Source organism: Elephantulus edwardii, unplaced genomic scaffold (assembly GCF_000299155.1).
Source record: "Elephantulus edwardii isolate Elephantulus edwardi_28Jun2011 unplaced genomic scaffold, EleEdw1.0 scaffold00203, whole genome shotgun sequence".
Lineage (NCBI taxonomy): Eukaryota > Metazoa > Chordata > Mammalia > Macroscelidea > Macroscelididae > Elephantulus > Elephantulus edwardii.
This window is the reverse complement of record NW_006399953.1, coordinates 2,274,818-2,298,199: the sequence shown is the minus strand read 5'-3', so window position 1 is coordinate 2,298,199 and position 23,382 is coordinate 2,274,818. Positions and strand designations below refer to the sequence as shown.

General features: G+C 41.0%; 1 protein-coding gene across 1 annotated transcript in view; it reads left to right on the top strand.

Moving 5' to 3' along the window:
• Positions 1-5,467: 5,467 nt before the first annotated feature.
• FAT3 (FAT atypical cadherin 3) overlaps positions 5,468-23,382 on the top strand; it is a 779,036-nt gene continuing 761,121 nt past the window's right edge. Inside the window, exon 1 of the mRNA XM_006897182.1 lies at positions 5,468-8,759. Coding sequence (XP_006897244.1) covers positions 5,468-8,759 — 3,292 coding nt within the window. The remainder of the gene's footprint in view (positions 8,760-23,382) is intronic.

Below are 23,382 nucleotides of genomic sequence, written 5' to 3'. Positions count from 1 at the left end.
CTTTGCTTTGAAGGATTCACAGAGGGTTTGTAAAAGCAACTACTCCCCTAAGGCACTTAAATGGTACTTACAGACGGCTAACTATTTAGTACAAGGTGGCAGTACCAAGAGAGTAATAAGCTGGAAGCGGCAGATCATGTCATGATGATGATAACCACAGCTGGCTGTGTAAGTAATGGCTCCTTCAAGTGACACAAGTTCAGTGTGGTAGCCTGTCTGAACCCAGGACATCTGAGCCCAAGTTTCAGGGGCTTCTCTTCATCCTCATAGACCATAGTTTTCTATGGAGATGTGGGAGATTGGACCAGATACTCTTTAAGATTTCTTTGAGCATGTCTAATGCCTTGATTCTGTTTCCTGGAAGAAAATCATGGTAATTTGGGAAGATTTGGAAATATAGCCTATTAAAGATTTTTGGGCCTCTGGTTATGTTTATATTTTGATGTCTGAGTCATCAAATCCATATTCTGGGTCTTCCTATGCAGTAAGTGGGAAGATCTGTTGGTCAAGAGGTAAGGAGTTATTCTGGCAACCCAAAGGTATATGGTTTGATTCCACCAGCTGCTCTGGTGAAGAAGGATGGTCCATTTCCTCTCCATTTCCTCTGAAAACTGACTGAAGGGTCAGCTATGGATAGATTCCAACTCCATGGTGGACAACAGCAACAAAATAGTAAGGAGGGAGGGTGCTGGGGGAACCATGATCCACAAGCACACCTCATCCCTATCAGGTTTCCTTCATATGGTGTCCAGGACAAAGACAGGTGACAGACTGAAAGGATTCCAGAACTAGTAGTCTCTGATCCATGGCAAACTTGAGGGTGCTGCAGTAGAATTTCAATGGGGTTCTCAGCGATTGATCTTTTGAAAGTAGATCACCAGGCCTTTTGTTGTGGGCACCTCTGGGTAGACTTGAACTGAAAACCTTCCATTTAGCAGCTGAGCTCATTCTATTCCCAACAGATTCATTTGAATGGAATTCCCCAGGGAGCTGTTTCCCCATGCTGATGACCATGTGGATAAAATAGCAGGAGAACTGCTCCAACAGGCAGTCTCTTCACTTCAGAGTCAAATGGACTCACTGCTTCTGGGTTCATTCCACTTCAGAGAAATGCTCCATAGGAAGACTTTCTGAGACAGTAAATGTTAATGTTAATGTAATGTTTCTCTGAAGGAGCTACTGGTAAATTTGAATAGCTGGTATGTGGCTTTTTGATGTTCAGAGCAACAAAAGAGGCCAACAGAATTCCTTGAGTTTAGATTATTGTTTTTGTTGTTGTGTACTAAGGAGTCAGAACTGACCTACAGCTGACTCTCCCGTGGGTTTTCAGAGGGAGTAAATCACGTAAGAGGAGATTGCCCATCTTTCCCCCTCAGTGTAGCTGGTGGATTCAAACCACGTGCCTTTGGCATGGCAGTGCAGCTCTTTACCACCAGGCCACCAGTGAATGGGAAAGTGAGAGAATCTGAACTGAGATTTCTCAGAAGTTGACCAAGAGAAGCCACAGTTACATACTTCCAGGCTTTGGTCATTTCCTAAAAAGAGCTTTGTCTGTTTCACTTCACCAAGTTCATGGTGAATCTAATACCATGTCTCTGTTTTGGAGCATCTTCATATGCTGAAATGAAAGAGTCTTTGGAAGCATATTTGGGGAATTAGGGAAGTTCCTAGGGTACTCTGGTAGTCCACTGCCAACCCCAATGCAGGCAGTTGGAATTCACCAACTGCCCTGGGGGGGAAAGATGAACAGTCTCCTCCCATGCGACTTACAGCCTCTGCAAGCCCACTGGAAGATTAGCAGCTGTAAATCCATTATGACTTGAAGGCATGTAACAGCCCCAACAGGGATGCTCCTGCCCATTCACCTGTGATCTGTGGAGAGGGATGTGTCACGCCCTTTACTGCTGAACGAGTTCCACACCTCCAAGAACACCATTCTGCTGAGCTCTCTACTCTCCTGGCAGGGCGTTTGAGTATTGTATGCATAAAACAAAATTACATCATTTTGCTAACAAAAACCTCAGAAATGCCTTACACCCTGGTGGAGCCTTTCAAGGGACTCACAGAAGGAGCATTGCCCAGTGGTCATCGGACTTCCTTCCTGTCCCGGTTCCCTGTGTTCCCTGTGTCAGTGTCCCTCAGTCATCCTGCTTCAGATACTAACCCCCCTAAGGGGTTCCAGAAGGAGAGCCAGCCATAGCAATCACATTTTACAAGCTATATTTGTAATATTTTAAAGCTTTATTCTTCTACTGGGAGTATTTCCTTTTACAGTCAGTAATTGGAACTAGCTTAGATCTTGAAAAGAGATCCCTAAATAGAAGTGGTGGTGAGTTTTATGGTATCCCATCAGTGATAACTGTTGATTAACTCACTCATTGCTGTTGAGTTAATTCCAACTCATCAAACCCCTGCATTGTGTTTTCAAGGCTGTAAATTGTAGTGAGAAGAGACTGCCCATCTTTCTCCCTTTGAGCCGCTGTTGGATTTGAAAGATTGGAAATGCGAAACTTTTGGTTAGCAGGATCCAAAAGGGTATTCAGCTTGCTACAAACTTCACCACCAGAGTTCTCCACATGTCAACTGCTTTACTAGAATGAAATTAGGCCATATCTTTTTATCTTTTTGTTGTTAGCTGCTCTGGAGTCATCAAAGGTAAATGCATATAGAATAGCTACTTCCTAGGCCTGCACCATCCTCCCAGTCTCTTACAGATCATAGACATTTGTGATCCTTACAATTTCATTGGTTGATTTTCAGAAATAGATTGTCAGACTTGTGGTCTTAGTCTATTCTAAAATTCCAACTGATACCTGTTTTGAACATCAACCACTGGCAGCTGGTGGTGGCTGTGCGTTGGTTGGGAATGGACCCCGTGTTTCCTGCTTACAAGGTGAGAATTCTGCCACCCAGTGCCCTTAGCAGCGTTTCACAGGACACTTAATAATTCAGTTATTTGCCTCCGGAAACTCTATGAGCAGTGCTCAGGTCTTTTGTTCCTAGGATCACTATGAGTTATCTACTACTCGACGACACTTAACAACAACAACAACAACCACATCCACCACAACATTGAAGAGAGGATGGTGTACTGTGGAAGACAGAAATATGAATCAGGGTTTGATTTCTTTCCTAGTACAAACGTAGGATTCAATCCAAACTAGGATTGAACCAAAACCCCAGTCAAATGGGTTCACTTCTCTAACTAATCTGGTGTTGGATAACTGAGAACCTATTTTACTCAAGGTTGTTGTGAGGAATAAAAAACTATAATGGAGAATATCTGGCATTTACTATTTATGACTCAATGACTCATAATGTGCCCACTGTAATATTAATTTCCCACATCCTCCTAACTCACTTCCCTTTTGTCTCTCTGTCCACTGTCTCCTGAGGAAGAAATGGAAGAAGTGAATCTCTGACGTGTGGCTTAGTGGAAGAGCTCATATTGGGGGAATTCTACAAATTTCAGCAATTGGGATAATAATAGACTTCACTTGTTGTTGTTGTTGTTATGTGCCGTCAAGTCGTTTCCGACTCATAGCGACCCTATGCACAACAGCCCTAAACCCTGCTCTATCCTGTGCCAATCGCACTGTCTCTGACACACCCATCCCGATTACCCCAGTCACCGAATCAATCCATCTCATAGAGGGTCTTACCCTCCTGCGCTGTCCCTTCAACCTCCCAAGCATGATGTCCCTCTCCAAGGACCCGTCCCTCCTGGCAACATGTCCAAAGTATGTCAGACGAAGCCCCAGAATCCTTGCCTCCAAGGAGTAGCTTGGTTTAATCCTCTCCAAGATGAATCTGTTTGTTTTCCTGGCAGTCCATGGTACATTCAGTACTCTTCTCCAGCACCACAGCTCAAAAGCATCCACTCTCCTTCTGTCCTCCCTAGTCATTGTCCAACTCTCTGATGCATAACAAGCGATTGCAAATACCCTGGCCTGTATCAGGCGCACCTTAGACTTCACTAGCCCCTGTTAAATAAGGCTTTGCCCTCCCTTTAACAGATTTAATGGATTCATGTAGAAAAGCGTTAGCTTTCCCCTGACTCCTGCTTGGTCACAGAGCAGTGGAGGTTGTGGATTGATAATAGTGATATATAAAAAGAATTGGAAGTAGCTCCCATATTTGCCTCTCTTGCTGGAAATTGCTCTTTCCTCCTTTATTCAGAGTGGCATGCATTGGCATCACTGGAACCCGCACACTCCTCTGGGATTACTCCTTCTCTGCTTTACTTGTCGTAGAATGTTTTGTTCACCCTCACGGTGTATGCTTCTAAATCGCGATCACTTTCAATGTAGAAGCAAAAGCTGGTGATTTCTTGCTTTAGAAATTATATAAGTATTATATGAACATTTGTAAATATTGCTCACTGAAGAAAATTTAGAAAATGCAAGTAAAGCTCCCAAATTGCACAACACGATTTCTCCTTTTTAGATGTAAAATTCTATTTACAGAGAAATATTGAAATAGTAATGGGATCATTCCATATGCTATATATACTGCTGTATGATGTTCATTTTTCACTTAGCATTACATCTTTCCACATCTGTAAAGCCATATCTGAATTATTATTATGTTATTGGCTGCATTGTATTTCACTTTATGAAATACTATAATTAGTATTATACAAATTATTGTATATATACAAATCCTTTAATTAGTTCTCTATAGATAGACATTAGTAGATTTCTTAGAAAAATTACATAAAATGTAGCTAAAAAGTAAAAAGCAATCACTTGATATGCATCAGGAAGCTGGACAATGACTATGGAGAACAGAAAGAGAATTGATGGCTTTCAGCTGTGGTGCTGAAGAAGAGTACTGACTATGCAGTGGACTGCTAGGCGAACAAACAAGTTCAACTTGGAGACGGTGAAACCATCTGCTCCTCGGAGGCAAGGATTCTGAGGCTTCACCTGACATACTTTGGACTTGTTGCAAGGAGGGACCAGTCCTTGGAGAGAGACGTAATGCTTGGCAGGGTGGAGGGACAGCACAAGAGAGGAAGACCCTCAGTGAGATGAATTGATTCTGTAACTGGGGTAATAAGGATAAATGTGTCAGAGAAAATATGGTTGGCACAGAATAGAGCAGGTTCCAGGGCTATGAGTCATAAGCGACTCGATGGCACATACCAACAACAATACATATTTCTAAATAAACCTTGAGAAAAGAAGAAACATTATATTATTGAGTATTATAAAAGTGTTATTTTAGAAATAAGATTGTATTGAGTTCTAACTCCTTAATTAGTGGCAGTAACTTAATTGGTATTGAGTAAATATTGTTATTTTCAGTTGTTGCTTACTTTAGTAAAAATATAGATGTTTAAAAAAAATTCTCTTTCCTTTTTAATGCAGATTCACTATTTCCTGTTCTTTCTCCAACTTTTCTCTGGGTTAATTCCCCTTTTCTTTTTTTTTTTTTCTTCCCTCCAGGATGGAAGTATGAGGTGATGGATATAATTATGGGGTACTGTGTGGGCACAAGGCCGCCTCCTGCCTGCCTCCTCCTCCTGCTTCTCAAGCTTTTGGCCACAGTCTCCCAGGGGCTGCAGAGGACTGGACCCCTGGGCTTCCACTTCACACATTCCATTTACAACGCTACCGTGTATGAGAATTCAGCAGCAAGAACCTATGTCAACAGCCAGAGTAGAATGGGCATCACCCTGATAGATCTGTCCTGGGATATCAAGTACAGAATAGTGTCTGGAGATGAGGAAGGCTTTTTCAAAGCAGAGGAAGTGATCATTGCTGATTTCTGTTTCCTCCGAATAAGAACTAAAGGTGGCAATTCTGCCATATTGAATAGGGAAATCCAGGACAATTATTTATTGATAGTTAAAGGTTCTGTGAGAGGAGAAGACTTAGAAGCATGGACCAAAGTGAATATACAGGTCTTGGATATGAATGATCTGAGGCCTTTGTTTTCGCCCACCACGTACTCTGTTACAATTGCAGAAAGCACACCTTTACGGACTAGTGTCGCCCAGGTGACAGCAACAGATGCGGACATCGGGTCCAACGGAGAGTTCTACTATTACTTTAAAAACAAAGTCGACCTCTTTTCAGTCCACCCCACGAGTGGTGTCATCTCGTTAAGCGGACGCCTCAATTACGATGAGAAGAATAGGTATGACTTGGAAATTTTGGCCGTCGACCGGGGCATGAAACTCTATGGTAACAACGGGGTGAGCAGTACTGCGAAGCTTTATGTTCACGTCGAACGGGTCAATGAGCACGCCCCAACCATCCACGTGGTCACCCACGTTCCCTTCTCGCTGGACAAAGAGCCCACATATGCCGTAGTGACCGTTGACGATCTGGACGAGGGGGCCAATGGGGAGATTGAGTCGGTTTCCATAGTGGCTGGGGACCCTCTGGATCAGTTTGTCCTGGCCAAGGAGGGCAAGTGGCTGAACGAGTTCAAGGTCAAGGAGAAAAAGCAGGTCGACTGGCAAAGCTTCCCCTACGGCTACAATCTCACGCTTCAGGCAAAAGACAGGGGTTCCCCGCAGAAGTTTTCAGCCGTCAAGATTGTTCACATCACCAACCCCAAAAGAGATACTGTCCCTGTGAAATTTGAACAGGATGTGTATGACGTGAGCATCAGTGAATTTTCCCCTCCTGGAGTCGTGGTTGTCATTGTGAAATTAAGTCCGGAGCCATTAGATGTGGAATACAAATTAGCTCCCGGGGAAGACTCGGAATACTTTAAAATTAACCCTCGGTCCGGCCTGATTGTCACAGCACAGCCACTGAATACCATTAAGAAGGAGATCTATAAGCTGGGGGTGACCAACAGGGAAGGAGACCTGAGAGCACAAGTCACCATCGGCATAGAAGACGCCAACGACCACACCCCGGAATTCCAGCAGCCACTCTATGATGCTTTTGTGAATGAAAGTGTCCCTGTGGGCACCAGTGTCCTCATGGTTTCTGCTTCAGACAAGGATAAAGGAGAGAATGGCTACATCACCTACAGTATCGCCAGCCTGAACTTGTTACCCTTTGCCATCAACCAATTTACAGGTGTCATTAGCACAACAGAAGAATTGGATTTTGAATCCTCTCCAGAAATTTACAGGTTCATCGTCCGAGCCTCTGACTGGGGTTCGCCCTACCGCCACGAAAGCGAGGTGAATGTGACAATTCGAGTCGGAAATGTCAATGACAACAGCCCTCTCTTTGAAAAAGTTGCATGCCAGGGAGTTATTTCCTATGACTTTCCAGTTGGGGGTCACATCACAGCTGTCTCTGCCATTGACATCGATGAGCTTGAGCTTGTGAAGTACAAAATCATCTCGGGAAATGAACTTGGTTTCTTTTACTTAAACCCAGACTCTGGAGTTTTACAGCTGAAAAAGTCATTGATAAACTCTGGCATTAAAAATGGCAATTTTGGCCTGTGGATTACAGCCACAGATGGGGAGAATTTTGCAGACCCCATGTCTGTTAACATTTCAGTCCTCCACGGCAAGGTTTCTTCCAAAAGCTTCAGTTGCAGGGAAACCCGAGTGGCTCAAAAACTGGCAGAGAAACTGCTCATTAAAGCAAAAGCAAATGGGAAACTGAACCTGGAAGATGGATTTCTTGACTTTTATTCGATCAACAGGCAAGGTCCACACTTTGACAAGTCTTTCCCTTCTGATGTGGCTGTGAGAGAGGATCTGCCAGTCGGTGCTAACATCTTGAAGATCAAAGCCTACGATGCTGACTCTGGTTTCAATGGGAAGGTACTGTTTACAATATCTGATGGAAATACAGACAGCTGCTTTAACATTGATATGGAGACCGGGCAGCTTAAAGTCCTCATGCCTATGGATCGAGAGCACACTGACCTCTATCTCCTTAATATCACCATCTATGATTTAGGCAATCCACAGAAGTCTTCCTGGAGGTTACTCACCATCAATGTGGAGGATGCTAATGACAACAGCCCTGTTTTTCTTCAAGACAGTTACTCGGTTAACATTCTTGAAAGTTCTAGCATTGGTACTGAGATTATTCAAGTGGAAGCCAGAGACAAGGACTTGGGCTCCAATGGAGACGTGACTTACTCAGTCTTGACAGATACACAGCAGTTTGGCATCAACAGCTCCACTGGGATTGTGTTTGTATCAGACCAGCTGGACCGGGAATCTAAATCAAACTACTCTTTAAAAATAGAAGCCAGGGATCGAGCAGAAAGCGGACAGCAGCTGTTTTCCATTGTCACTCTCAAGGTGTTTTTGGATGATGTCAACGACTGCTCCCCAGCTTTCATTCCCAGTAGCTATAGTGTGAAGGTTCTTGAGGATCTTCCTGTGGGCACAGTCATTGCATGGCTGGAGACCCATGATCCCGACCTTGGGTTGGGGGGTCAAGTGCGCTACTCTTTGGTCAATGATTATAATGGGCGATTTGAAATTGATAAAGTGAGTGGTGCGATCCGCTTGAGCAAAGAACTTGATTATGAAAAGCAGCAGTTCTATAACCTCACTGTTCGGGCCAAGGACAAAGGGCGCCCCGTGTCCCTGTCCTCTGTTTCCTTCGTTGAAGTGGAAGTGGTGGATGTCAATGAGAACCTTCACACCCCCTACTTCCCCGACTTCGCTGTTGTTGGATCTGTAAAAGAGAACTCACGCATCGGAACAAGTGTTCTTCAGGTGACTGCTGAGGATGAGGACTCTGGGAGGGATGGAGAGATCCAGTACTCCATCAGGGATGGCAGCGGCCTCGGGAGGTTTAACATAGACGATGAGAGTGGTAAGTTCAACAGTTTGTGCCCCAAGTGTTCCAATTCTCGGTTGTTGACAATGGAAAGGATATTCTGGCCTTAAGATAGAGCTTGATGCAGAGAGGAGGCAAATAAAAGCTTCCTCTTAGAACATTTTGATTTGCAAGATGATTTGTTTCTGCAAGAAAGCCTTGGATATCTATGGAAGTCCCTTCTTTTTTGCAGTGTGTGTGTGTGTGTTTAGTACTTCTGCTACCATGTTATCTTTTGATAAGCGTAAGTAATTGTCAACTCCATTGATTGCACTCTTGACCTTCACTAAATTAAGGGTCCTGATAAGGTAAATTACATTGGAATTGGCTCTAAATTAGAACTGTGAAATAGATTTGCAATGGCTTTGTATACGGCTGCCTCCCTTTACAGTAATGCTTGGTTGCAGTGGTGTTGTATTAGTTGCTTGGCCCTCTCTCACCTCACTGGCATGACTGGCCCTTGATTAGGGGACCTCCACTCTGTGTGTACTTGGTTAATAATTGGAGGCAAGCCTTTACAGATATTACAAATTATTGAACAGAGGAGGGCCCTCGGAATTAGGTTTATCAAATGGATTTTAAAGTTTTATTTATAATAATTGGTTTTATAGAAAATATTTTTTAACTGCCTCAATATTTTTATTTACTCCACCTATTGATTTACGCGCCACCATGGATACAGACATAGGCTTCCTCACTCCCATACTAGTTATTATTGTTCTTTGACTTTAAATGTACGTTTGCCTGGACACACACATGCATGTGTTTCTCTTTATTACTACCGTGCATTTCTTTCATCTTCTTTACATGGTAGACATAGCAAGATTAAGATCTCTGTCTATTCTCATGTAAATGATTATATTAGCACTTCATAGTTTTCAGGACCCATTTACATACATTAAATCATTTTTCAACAACACGGGAGGCTTTGCTCCCAGTGATGATGAGGAGGAGAATAAAGCAATTCTGACTGGTTTGTGAGAAGGTGTTACGATAATGATGTTAACATCACTAATACTCGAAAAAGGATGTGAGAAGCAGCATTTGGTATTAAATCAGAGTTAAAATGCTCTATGTACTGTCTCAATCTTAAACTGTGATTTGGAACATAAGAACATAATAAGCTCTAATTCCAGCTGGTGAAATTAATGAAACCTAGTCGTCATAACAATAATGAAGGAAAAGGTAAATGCTAAGATAATTTGGTCCTGATTTAGTTATGCACTCTATTTTATTATATAAGCCTTTCCCATTTGTTTAGCATTTATTCCTATCTTTGAAGCACAAAATGAGAAAGATAAGAAAGCAATCTTTATTGAGTGCCTGCTCTGTGTTGTTTCATGTTATCCTTAACTAGGGCTTCACTGAGCGCTTCATTGATATGCAAAACAATAGACAAAGGGCTTTAGGTCTAGGCTTTACTTATTTTCTTTTTTTTTATTTGAAAGTTTACAAATCATGTTGGTTTTTCATTCAATCATTCAAAAAACATTTTGTTTTATAACATTAATTACAATAGATTAATGTATTTAATGTATTCCATATTGACACAGACTTTTACTGTGCAATGCTAGACCTTATTCAATTCTCTTAATATCCCTATGTTGTTGTTGTGTGTGCCATCGAGTGAGGACCGCCTTTTAGCTGACCCTCCAGCAGGTTTTCGAAGGCTATAAACAGCACAAGAGGAGATTTCCCATCCTTCTTCCATGGAACAGTTGGGGAATTCAAATCACATATCTTTGGATTTGCAGCGCAACTCCTTATCTCTAGGCCATATCCCCATAAATACCCCAAACTAATATGCACTGCTACTGAGTCAATTACAACTCATAATGACCTTCCTCTTGGTTTCCAAGGCAGTAAACCTTTACACAAGGAGACTGTCTATCTTTGTCCCACAAAATAGCTGTTGGATTATTTCACTACTGACCTTTCAGTTAACAGTTCAATATGTTACCCACTTATCCTCCAATGACTTAATGATAAAATGTCATGTTACCAACCCAAAGACATGTGGTTCGGATCTACCAAAGAGAAAGATGGTCAGTTTCCTCCCATGCAATTTACTCCTGGGTAATTTAAGAGAAGATGTTCAACTGAGAGCCGAGTTCCAAACTTTGTGTCCCTGAGTGGTGCAAAGTACTCACAAACACAGCTGCTAGACAGAAGGCTGGCGGTTCTAGTCAAGGCACAGGCACCTCAGAAGCATTGACTTTTGAAAAATCAGACCCTGAAAACCTTATGAGACACACAGTTCTGCTTTGACAGGCATAGATGAGTTGGAGTCAAGTTCACAGTTGGCCTTCAGTATACAGTATACTAGAGAGCTCTGATAGCGTAGTGTAAGAAGCTGCACTGCAATCACAAAAGCACACAGTTCGAATTCACCAACTGCTTCCCAGGAGAAGGATGGGCAGTTTCCTTCCATGCGATTTACTGTCTCTGAAAACTTGCTGGAAGGACAGCTATGGGTTGGTTCTTATGCTACAGCACACGATAACATATAAGAAACGACATTTTCTCCCATCTAAAGAGAACTGCGGCTTTCCTTGTGCATTCTTAGGCTTCACTTGAGTTTTTGGTTAGCTACTGCAGTGAGGTACTTATTGACTGCTGGTGTTCACCATTAATCATTTTTCTTACCATTCTTTGTAATTGTTGTATATGTGTTTCTGTCTTTACCAAGATTAGCATTTGGTCTCAAGTGGATGTGGACGGGTAGGATGGAGGCTCTCCTCATGAATCATCCATTGCTCCTGTCTCAGATGACCACAACAAGTAACATCAGGTTGTTTTTCCTATTAATTTACGCCTTGATGTCTGTCAGTCCAATGAAGGGCAGGACCAATGTGATGAGTGTCATGCAGATTTTCTAGTTATTTTATGTTATTTTGTTCTTTCTTGAATGCTGTTTTAGGAAATTTATATATGGCTACATCATATGATGAAACTGCCCTTCATCCTACCCTGTAATTCTTGACCCCGCAACTTTGATGTGCTTTGTCTCTGTTGAGGGAGACAGCTCATGCCTATGCATTTGTTCTGCATTATTCTGGCTTATAGAAATGAATCTTACTGTCAATGAGATGAGTAACACTTGCATTGTGGCATGTTGACATTGTTTTATAGCTTAAAAGGAATATTGACTCTTTGGGAATTAAAAGAGGGTTGAATTGTACAAGCCCTATCTGGTAGAGGATACAGCTGAATCCAGAACCTTCCACTCCTCAATTCATGCATAATCCCTTTTACTTGTATTCATTCCATATGCTTTTTATTGTTTTTATAGAAGCTTCAGGTTTTGCAAGTGTGGTAGCAGTGTCCTTCGCCCTTTATAATTTTATTCTGTTTTCCTCCTTAGAAAATAATGCTGTGGTTTATTCCACATTGTAGGGGGAAAATGGTTTTGACTGAGTGTTGAAATCTTTTATGAAGATTAGCTTTTTCCATATAATAATATACTTATTCATCTTCTTTGCTCCCCTCTCATTCTTAAAGATTTTAGCATCCAAGGCAAAGCGCATGATGAGGAATTCCTGTCTAGATTCATTCCAGAAGGATGCTAGAGTTGGGGAGGAGGTTGACATTCGAAGGGCCAAAAGAAGCCATCTCTGTGGTGCAGTCGGGTTCAGGTTATTGTTGACTAATCCATCAGCTATTCGCCTGCAAGGGCTAAATATCACAGGGCTACTGGCAAAGTCCATGACTACTTATTTATCCCTGCAGCTGTTACTCACTCTCTGGTCCAGACTCTATTGTTTTCATTTGACTTCTGGGCTTAGAACTGCAGACTTGTTTGGATCTTGCATTTGGCATTTTTTACTTTAAATTATCTGTCAAAGATTACTTAAAGGTGTGCATTTAGTGAATAGTTCTCAGAATTGGAGTGCTTATGGAGCACCTCCAGGCTTTGTTAGGCATACAGATTTCCAGGCCAGGTTCCAAAGATGTTAACTCAGTATCATTAGGGTGAGAGTTGAGGCATCTGCCAGACATTCCCTCTGTATGTGTTTTGTAAACACTGCTTTCAGTTTTCTTGGGCTCCCAAAATAGTGGCTATCAGATTTTGTCTTTTCTGTATGCTTGCTCCCCCTCTTGTTTTGAATGGCAAAAGAACCGAGCCCATTCTTTAGAACAATTTCTTTCCTAGTCAGTTTTTTACAGTCCAGATAAATCTTTTCTAATTCATTACTGGTGATTCACCACCCCCCTCTTTTGCTTTCCCCTGTGGATCTAAAAATCTATTTCTGTGCTTCAGTAATTGTGGCACTTCTGTTTTGTGAAAGTGCATATGCTGGGATTAGTGAATGCATTTAGTAGTTTTATGTTCTTGATTTTATTTTAAGCTCAGCGAACAAAACCATACCCTTGACATACTTTGCCATACTGAGGCATTTAATAAATGTTTAATAATGTGCACAGTAAATGGATTAACTTGGGGGCACCCAACTAGAGTGGATTTGATCACAATTTAAATCACCAGTCTAGAAGATGCAATTTAATATATTTTTTCCATCACAAAGAAAGCATTCTTATTCTTTGCCATGACAGGAATGAGTATGCTTGACAACTCAAAAGTTGCAGAAGGTTTCAAAAGAGCATATTGTGTATTTAAAGTGATTTCTTTTTATTAGGGGGTGTGTGTGTCTGTAAATTTGAGAAATTGTCTCACCATTTTATTTACCAGTTTAATTAAAGGAATACTTAATTAGGATAGACATTTTCCAGTTTGGCATATTGATCACGGATAACTGAGAAAATGATTTCCCCATTCATTATTATTCATTGTGCCCCCCTCACACACACACACTTATCTAGTATCTATTATGAACCAGGGGGCCTGGACATTTAGCTCGATGGTAGAGCACAGTGTCTACTGAGCCACGGTTCCCAGGTTCGAGTTTCATTCCACTTCCCAGGTATTATGTACCAGGGACAGTACTAGGTAGTTTTCAGGCACTGGTTCTAATTAAATCCTGCATGGTAGAATTCACTGAGTCTTACCTTATCAAGAGTATATATCTGGTACCAATGTCTGGTTGTTGTTGGAACTGAGATTTGAACTCGTATGCATTGGACTTCAAATCTTGTGTACCTCACACACCTTTTCCCATTGCAGCATGCCATCAATAACCTTGTTTGTTACATGTGCCACTGTTGCATTAGCAATCACAACATTTCAGTGGCTTATAGAGATAAACTTTTTCCTCTTGTTATTGGGTCTGGAGGAAGCTCTGGTGGCCTAGTGGTAAGGAGATGCCCTGTCAACCCAAAGGCTTTGAATTCACCAGCTGTTCCAGAAGAGAAAGATAGGAAATCTCCTCCTCTGTGGTTTACATCATCTGGAAAAAGACTAGAGGGTCAGCTGTTAGTTGATTCCTACTTCCCAACACATAACTTCAACACCCTGGGTCCAGAGGAACAGTTGAAGCAGTTTTGTTGGATGCTATGCGTTGGGTTTAGATCTGTTCTGTAAATCATCTCATTCCAGGACTAAGGCTACAAGAGCATCCGCTGCCTCAAATGTGATGTTCTCAAGGCTGATGAAAACCTGGGGTGGGGAGCTTCTTAAAACTTGTACTCAAAACTAGTTTCTAACGGCCATGTAACAGGGGCAAACTCAATGTCAGTGGGGCCAAGAAGACTCCTGTTCTCCAGGAGGAGGTGGCAAGGAATAATTACGGAATAGTCATCTAGCCTGTCCGAGAACAAGAAAACTCATTCGTGTCTCCTAACCTACCACCTAGTCATGAGGCCCTGGGCCACGTACTAGTGATACGGGAAATCCAGGCGTGGAACACAGGCTGTCCGTAGGGGGGCGTCCCCCCATCTGACTGAGAGATCAGAATGCAGCTTGTCATGATTATGGCGGCAGAGCAGAGGCAGCCCAGTTGAAATGGATTAGCATTGACCAAGTTTCAAGGTCTGTGCACAGTGCTTTATACAAATGACCTTCTTCAGTCATCTCTGGTGGTAGAGACAGTTGTTATTTTTTTCTTTTTAGACATCTGGTATCACAAGATTAAAAAAAAAAAAAAAAAGACACAGGTGGCCTAGTGGCAAGAAGCTGCACTGCAATCCCAGAGGGGTGTGGTTTGAATCCACCAGATGCTCTGCTGGAGAAGGAGGGACAATCTCCTCCTGTACCAATCATTCCAATCTGATGGTACACGCACACATCATCATCATCATCATCATCAAAGAGCAGTCAAAACCAAAACAAAAGACTCATGCACCAGGCAATTATGCTAATATTTACCTTTCTTTGTACACGGTTTATAGGGGGCTCTGGTGATATAGTCTGTGGAGAGTTGAATTGCTAATGGAAAGACTATGTTTCTGGTAAGAATCCACCAGTTGCTCCGCAGAAAGATGGGCAGGTTCCTCCCACTGCCTCACAAACCTGAAAGAGAGTCGGTATGAGTAAAAATGGACTCCTTTGCAATGGGGTTTTGGTGTTAGTTTTCTTTGTTTAATTTGGTATGGAAGTTCCAGCAAATATTTTCAGACTTATCAAAGCATCTTTATCCCAGGTGTTTGGTAGACTATCATCAAGGACTTGAGGAACCTTTGATTCAGACAGACATCCCAAAAGGGATCTCAGATACCACCAACTGCTGGAAATCTAGTTTCTATTTTCTGACAGGAGACAATTTTGGTTATATGAAAACAGCTTTATAATTTTATTAGTATTGTTTTTGTCTCTTTTTCATTTGCCTGGTGAAACTCACTCTTTACTCTGCTTTCTGCTCAGTGCCCGGAAGTGGACGTGTATGGGATGAATTAGTGATCACCTTTGCCCTGACTTTTTTTTTGGTCTCTTGCAGGGGAGAAAATAGGAAAGGAGGAGAGTTGGGTCCAGGGGTTGATCCTTTCTTTCACTGTCTCCATGCTGGGTCCTCAGGGTAGTCCTGCTTCTTCTACTGATGAATAGTAGTAACTCCCTGCTCTTGCTATTCTTGGAGCACCACATAAACCTTCTCCACACCTTTGTAAACAGGCTATTTATTCAACTCTCCTCAATTACCCAGTTGAGTCTACCCTCTGTTTTCTGCAGGACCCTGACTGAGATAATATTTTTTTAATAAGTAAATATTTCTACAACATATTTCAAATTTAAAAATATTTCTAAGGCTGATGTTTTCCAGAAATTCCTGGTAACTCCAGTAATGCTACTCTGCTGTGTTGGTATAGTTCACTGGAGTCCTGGAGAAACAGTTACCAAAAAAACTGAACTTGTTGGTGTCAAATTGATGCTCTTCGTGGTGAACCCATGTATGTCAGAGTGGAACTATGTGCCTTCAGGTTTTCAATGGCTTTTTCGGCAATAGACTATGAGGTTTTTCTTCTGTGGTACCTTGGGATGAAATTGAACCACTAAACTTTTCACTAACAACCAAGGGCATGAATTGATTGTACCATCCAGGGTTTCCAAAGAAACAGTGGAGATGTTGTTAGGTGCTGTTGAGTCACCTGTGACTCATAGTGATCCTATGATCAATAGCTCTGAACCCTGCAAATATTACTGTCTCTTCAATACCTACCCCATTATCCCAGTTCCTGTGTCAATCCATCTCATCATCCAAGGCCATCTTCTCCTCTGCTTTTCTCTCCACCCTTCCAAGCATACTATCCCTCTCCAAAGATGGGTTCCTGCTGGTAACATTCCTAAAGTATGTCAGACAGAGCTTCAAAATCCTTGCCTCCAAGAAATAACTTGGTTTCACCTTCTCCAGGACAGACCTGTTTATTCCCTTGGCGGTCCGTGGAACATTCAGTATTCTTCTCCTGCATCACAACTCAGAGACTTTGATTCCTCTTCATTCATCCATAGTTACTGTCTAGCTCTCTGATGCATAGCAAGCAGTCGTGAAGAGCATGGCCTAGATTAGGAGACCCGTAGTCTCCAGACTGACGTCATTGATCTTAAGTACTCTGGAAAGGTCCGTAATAGCAGATTTTACTAATGCAATTTATCTTTTGATTTCCTGACTGCTGGTGCCGAGAGTGTTGATTGTGGAACTGAACAAGATGAAATCGTTAACCTCAATCTCGTCTCCATTTATCATGGTGCTGCCAATTGACCCTGTGGGGAGAATCTTTTTTCTTCCATCTTCTTCTTCTCTCTTGGTATTGCGCTTCAATCAGAATTTAAGACTAAAGTTCTTGACCTTCTGCAACAAACACTTAAGGTGTTCCTCAGTTTTGGCAAGCGAGATTGTTTCACCTGCACAACACAGGTTCTTTGAGTCTTCCTCCAATCCTTGTGCCACACGTTTCTCCTTATGCAATCCAGCCTCCCAGATTACCTATTGTAAATATAGATTATAAAGTATGGAGACAGGGCCCATCCCTGGTGCACTTCTTTCTGATTTTGAACTGTGCAGTGTTTCCTTGCTCTGTTCTGATGACTGCTTCCTGGTCCAATATAGGATTTGCATGAGAAAGATAATATTATCCAGGGGAAGAAAATGACACCGAAGGAGTTTGTCTCCTCATCCAGTATTTGCTGTCCATATCTTTTCTTCAGTGAAGACACTGCTTGCTCTTTGTTGAATACCCTATCCTACCAGGTGTGAAAACAAAGAGAGGGTTGGATGAATGCTGTAGGAACGTGTTCCTTCTACATAGAAAATGCTGTCATGCTGTATGCTAATCCCTTATGGGAGTTTTTTTCAGCTAGTGGCCAATGAAAGAATAAAGATAGACAGTAGCTGTGGTTGAGTTTTCTACTGAAGAATCATTTGTTAGCAGTTGGCCTAGTGGACAGAAAGTGATCCTCCCAAGCCAAAGGTGGGTGACTTCAATCTGTGGCCTTCAGGCCTGTTTTTAATTGTTTTTGGTCAAATATTCTAGGTTGTATAGCCCTGGTCCATCCACTTGCTGTACAGAGGTAACTGTGAAGCTGAACACTGTGACACTGATGTGTCAAATGCGATAATGGTTACCCATGATGGACAGTGTTTGGTGGAGCTCCCCAATTAAAAAAAGCTTGGGAGCAGGAGTGACATCCATTTCCAAAATAGCTTGCTTCTGGAAACCCTATGAACCTGAGAAAGGATGAAAGTTATACAAATGTCCAGGTCCTTTGTTCATAGGGTCGTTATGAGTCACCTACAACTTGACAGCACTTAACAACAACAATAACAACAGCAGTGACTCTAACAGGAATTATCTTCATTCTCTAAATGCCAGATAGTCAAGAATATGGAACAGAAAATCAGGAGACACATACGTTATTGTTAGAAATATGAGAAGATTTTTGTCATTGCAGAACCAGCAGCCTCAGCCTGGATGTTTAAAGGGATGGCTAATTCCCATCCTAGCTTATGTCTTGCATAATATAATATATGTTATTCAGAGGCACCAGAAATCATGTTACATATGGCTGTTAATCTTTCAAGCTTCTTTCCCCCAAACTTGCCTACTAACTTCTCTTTAACAATCTGAGGAGGAAGACAGATGTGATTTGGAAACTTTGGTGTTTCATGATGAACCCAGACTAAATGGCATTCTCTATCCTCATTCTTTCATGAGATGGTGTGTTTACCCTTGCTCATCCACATCAAAAGAAACTCACTGAATTTTGGCCCAGGCTTGCCCTTGAACTTTCCTCTTGGGACGAGAAAAAGCACAGGAGAAGAATGAAGTTATGATCAAGTGACAACAGAAACTTTTCTTGGCTCTAGACTTTTAACCTTCTCTCTAGGTTGTAGGACCATAATTATCCTGGAGAAAATAATGTTTCCCGGAGGAGCCCCGAGCACTCCACAGCATTCAGATGAACTTCATAGTTGTCATGTAAGCCAGGTGGGAGAAAGGATTAGAAGCTTCTGGAAAATAATGAACAGCATGTTCTTATTACTCTTTTCAGCAGCTGCCTTCTTCTTGACCTTTTCTTAACTGTTGGCTGCTGGCAAGGCAGGTTTTAATGGAGGACTGTCGGTTGAATCTGCAGTTACGTCTGCACTGTGTATGCAACCCGAGCTGTTACTGGCCTTATGTAACTAGCAAGTAAAGAAAATGATGTCAATATTAAAGAGATTGTTAGACGAGGTGGCAAACCAACAACATGAAAACTTGTATGGTCTTTTCTCCATATGTGATCTCCTTTTATACTTACTAATACAAGTTTTCAGTAAATTATGAGCTCTGGTGGTTTAAATAGTAAGCAATTGCATTGCCAAGGCAAAAAGTATGATGTTTGAGTCCACCAGCCCCTCCGCTCCACAGGAGAATGATGGGCAGTGTCGTCCCATGTGATCTACCGCTTCCAAAACCCTACTGCGGTATCAGCTATGGATTGGTTCTCACTGGTGAGAAATAACAGTAACAGTCTGGTCCTTCAGGCCATGATCTTTTTGTCCCAAGGCAAAATGATGAGGAATTATTTCAATAAATGTAAATTTTCATAAATCTTAGCAAAAGATACAAAACCTCCCAAATGCTTGCTTCATGTTTTATTGGCTCTCCAGAGGGAGTGAGATGAATCCATTGCCCTTTGTGATTTTGAATAGCTTGCATCTCATTCCCATCTTCTAAAAATATCCTTTGCAGGTGTTTAGCATGCACATCGAAGGATATTTTCACTTATCATTAAAGTTGGGAGAATTATACTGCGATAAATATTTATGCCATGCCACTACATTCATAGTGTTTCATTGAACAGAAAGTGAAATGAAAAAGAAAATGGTCTGTATTTTGAGCTTGCCAGCTTTTATGAAAGCCTGTCTTATCCACAGGCAGAATCTCCAAAGAGTTGTGTAAAGAGTTTGGTTTATTTTCTACTAAATTCTGGGCACTGGTATATGAATTATTAAATATAATAGAACTCCCCAATTTTCTCAATAGATATTTAGGAGAAAAGTATATTAGTCACCCTAGTGTAGGAATAGATCACTCACCTAATGATATCTTCTTATTTAGTGACACCTTTACAGGCTCTCTTTGTGATTAGATTCACTTAGGTAAAGTTGAATAACAAAAGTAATATTTCAATTACTTTGTTCTACTTTTATAAAAATAATTTTTAGGTGAAACCTTATGTGGCTAGTAAGTTAAATAAGAACCTCACTTAACTTTTTACAAAATTTCTGATGCCATTGGTTAAAATTTCTACTATTCGTCAACATTCTCAGTATTTCTGTCCTGTTCTGTTACCATTGATCCAGCTTCCCTCAACCTTTTTACCTTCTTTGCTTTCAGATAAATGTTGGCCATTTGATGTTGTCTACTAGATTACTCATCACTGTTATGGTTTATTTTATAGGCAATCTATTATTTGGCTGTAAGGTGGCATCTAGATAGAGGTACAGTTAAGAATTCAAAGAATATCTTTGGGCAATAGTCTTGATCACTCCACTTCTCTGTAGATCCATTTGGTCTGGTCTTTTTTAAGAAAGACTTTAAGTTGTATAACACCCCCCCCCCCATTCTGTCTGGGCCTTTCCTTTGTGTCCCAGGTTAAAATAGTACTGGACACCATGTACTTTTTATGATCTTAGGTTGAAATAAGGGATGATCCACGTGGGCTCTTGCTGCATTTAAAAATGAGCACTGGTGAGAGTACCAAAAGGGAATAATTATTGTTATTTTAGGTGCTGTCTAGTAGACTGTTACCCATTGTTGTTGCAGTTGTTGTTGTGTGCAGTAGAGTTGGAACTGACCCATAGATGACCCTCCTGATGGAGTTTCAGAGACAGTTAATTGCACGGTAGGGGGTTGTTTATCCTTCTCCAGCAGAGCAGCTGGTGGTCTCAAACTGCATGCCTCAGGATTGCAACACAGCTTATTGCCACTAGGCCACCAGAGCTGACTCAGAACAGACCGGAACCTTTAGATAAAAATTTGCCTTACCAACATAGATACATACGTGCATACATACATACACACACATACACAATGACTGATACTATGACTGAACAAAGACTTTGTAGAGTTTACTCAGAAGATCTGCACATTAGCACTTAAATAATTTTCCTACTTTATTCCTTTACCTGCTACTTTAAAAGACAATTCCTCCTTTGTCTCTTCTACCAGTTTTTCCTTTGCCTATCCCCGCATTTGTAGTGTATCTATTCTCTGTTGGTAGAGTGCTTTGCACTGAAGGGGATACGCAGATGATTAAGTAAAAAACCAGTGGCAGAGACAGAAGAACATGTAATTGCAAACCTTGTGATACATGTTGCAATATAAGTGTCTTGTGCTAGTCATTAATCATGTACATTGTGGCCTTAGCATCGCCCTTTGTCATTGTGGGATGACTTTTACAAATTCCAGTTGGAGGCAAGACAGTTTGAGAGATAACGAAAGCTTTACAGTGAATTGATGATGATATATAAGCAAGACTTAATTGTAGAGGAATGTCTAATTCCAGAACTGGATCCAGATTTTGTGGGGTTAGAAGCTCATATAATTTTGACTGCCTGCTTTGAGGAAAGGCATTAAAAATTTATAATAAAATTATTCTATTTCTTTAGAATGAGAAAAGAAATGACAGTAAGTTGGACTTAAAAAGTGAACAAATACCAAAATTAACACTATTCAGGAAAATGTTATTTTCTGATTATTAATTTTATTGAGTCAATGCCTGACACAAACCTTTATGATACATTTTTTCCATCTACATTTTTGGGTATTTTTTAGTAGATTGCCTCTTCATATGATAACAATTTTGCAATTGTTTTTACAGAAAGTATGGAAAACGAATTTACTTTTCCTCTAGCATGGTTGATTGAAATTTGGTTTTCATTATTGGGAGTTTAAAAACATTTCTTTTCTGTCATAGCTTATTTTTGGTAATTCCCTGAACATTTTTTACATTAATGTCAGATTTTAATAAACCTACACACACACACACACACACACACACACACTCCCACACAATTTTTTTCTTCTTATATGGGCGGTTAAAGAGATAATAGCTCTTCGTAATATGATTACTTAAGAATATGACTATGCCCTAAATACAGTGATCCTAGTAATTATTTTTTTTTCCTAGAAATCTTATCCCCTCTCAAAAAAAAGAAGTAATTTATAGTTGGATCAATTCTCTAAGTGAAGGAATCAGTTCAAGGACACAGAGCAACAACATACTGCTTTATTCAGGCAAAAACATCTATTTGACCACCATTTTGGCAAGAACCAAATTTTTCAATGACATGTTTATATGTATGATGATGGAATTTTCCCACAGTCCAGCTCTGTGCATTTCCAACCTAGTTTCTCCTCCATTACTGCCTTAACTCCAATGTTGACACCGCTGGATTTGTTCATGTCATAGTCCACATTCAGCATAGTGAGCGATAGGAATGTCCTTGGAAACTATTCCTATACTAGGGTGACTAATGTACTTCACCCATTTATGAAATTTATGGTGAATCATATAAATATACCCCATCAAAGGAAAATTAAGTATGTCCTTTAGTCAGTTCTCTGTTAGCGAGGTCGCTAAAACCTCCTGCCGTCACTGGACCTAGTAATGAGACTTAGTGTGGTGGCGGGAAGTTGGAGAAGGAAGAGAAGGATGCTTTAATGGATTGTGTCTAAAATATTTTACTTTTGCAAAATAAATATGACTGTGTCAACCATTGCGTGAGTCCATCCTTGAGGTTTAAAAGCTTTGCCTTGTGTGAGCTTTGCCTGTGTGAGCTTTGCCTTGCATGTTCCTCGGCCTTATAGTGTCAGTATACAAACAGCTTTTGGAAGGAGTGTAGATGTGCATCTTTCTCTAGCAGATGGTAGATTTGAACTGCTTGCCCTTGAGTTGGCAGTGCAGCTCCTTACCACTGAGCCACCAGAGAGCTCCAAGTAGTCATAGAAAGAAGTAATAGATACATTTAAAGAGAAAGAAATAAGAACGAAATAGAAATAGAAAGAAATAGCTAACCTCCATTGTAAGTTTATTATAAGTTAAGCATTAACTAAGTATAAAATTACTGCATTTTTAGAAAGCTTCTGTGAGGTACATGCTCTTTTATTATCCATACTTTCTGGATGAGGATACAAAAGCTTGATTTTAACTATTTGTCTAAGATTTTAGAGTTTATGATGGGCCTGGGATTTCAATGAGACAGGAGAATCTAATCACTTCACTTCAGACACATTCTGGATAAATAGCTCTAAGTATTTCCTTTGGGGCTTAAAACCCAAAGGGAGCTCATCAATTCATTACCACACAGTGTGATAGCTGATCATTATAGTGAAGAGTCCGAATTACTGTAGTAGTCCATTCTGCCTAGAAAACAGAGCCTGAGGGCTACATTCTATGCTAATAAATGTTCAGGGAGTGAAGGGAAAAGGGAAGTAAGGTGAAAAAAGAAAGGAGTTTTAATAAACGATGGATCGTTGAGCCAGTCACAGCTACAGGCACAATGTAGCCTGTTTTCATTCATACAGTCCATCTCCAAGATGGTTTCATAAAACCAGTGCATCTAGAAGTCCATGGGTGGAAGTTGGAAGGGAAGAGTAAGCAACCTCTATGCTAGCCTCCCCTCCCCATTTCCAGCCTTCCATTGATCAAATTTGCCTCAGAAAGAGAACACTGATATGCCAATACTTCTGCAGTGTGTGCTCTGAGCCTGGATGGGAAGCTGGTGTGGAATATATGCGCGCGCGC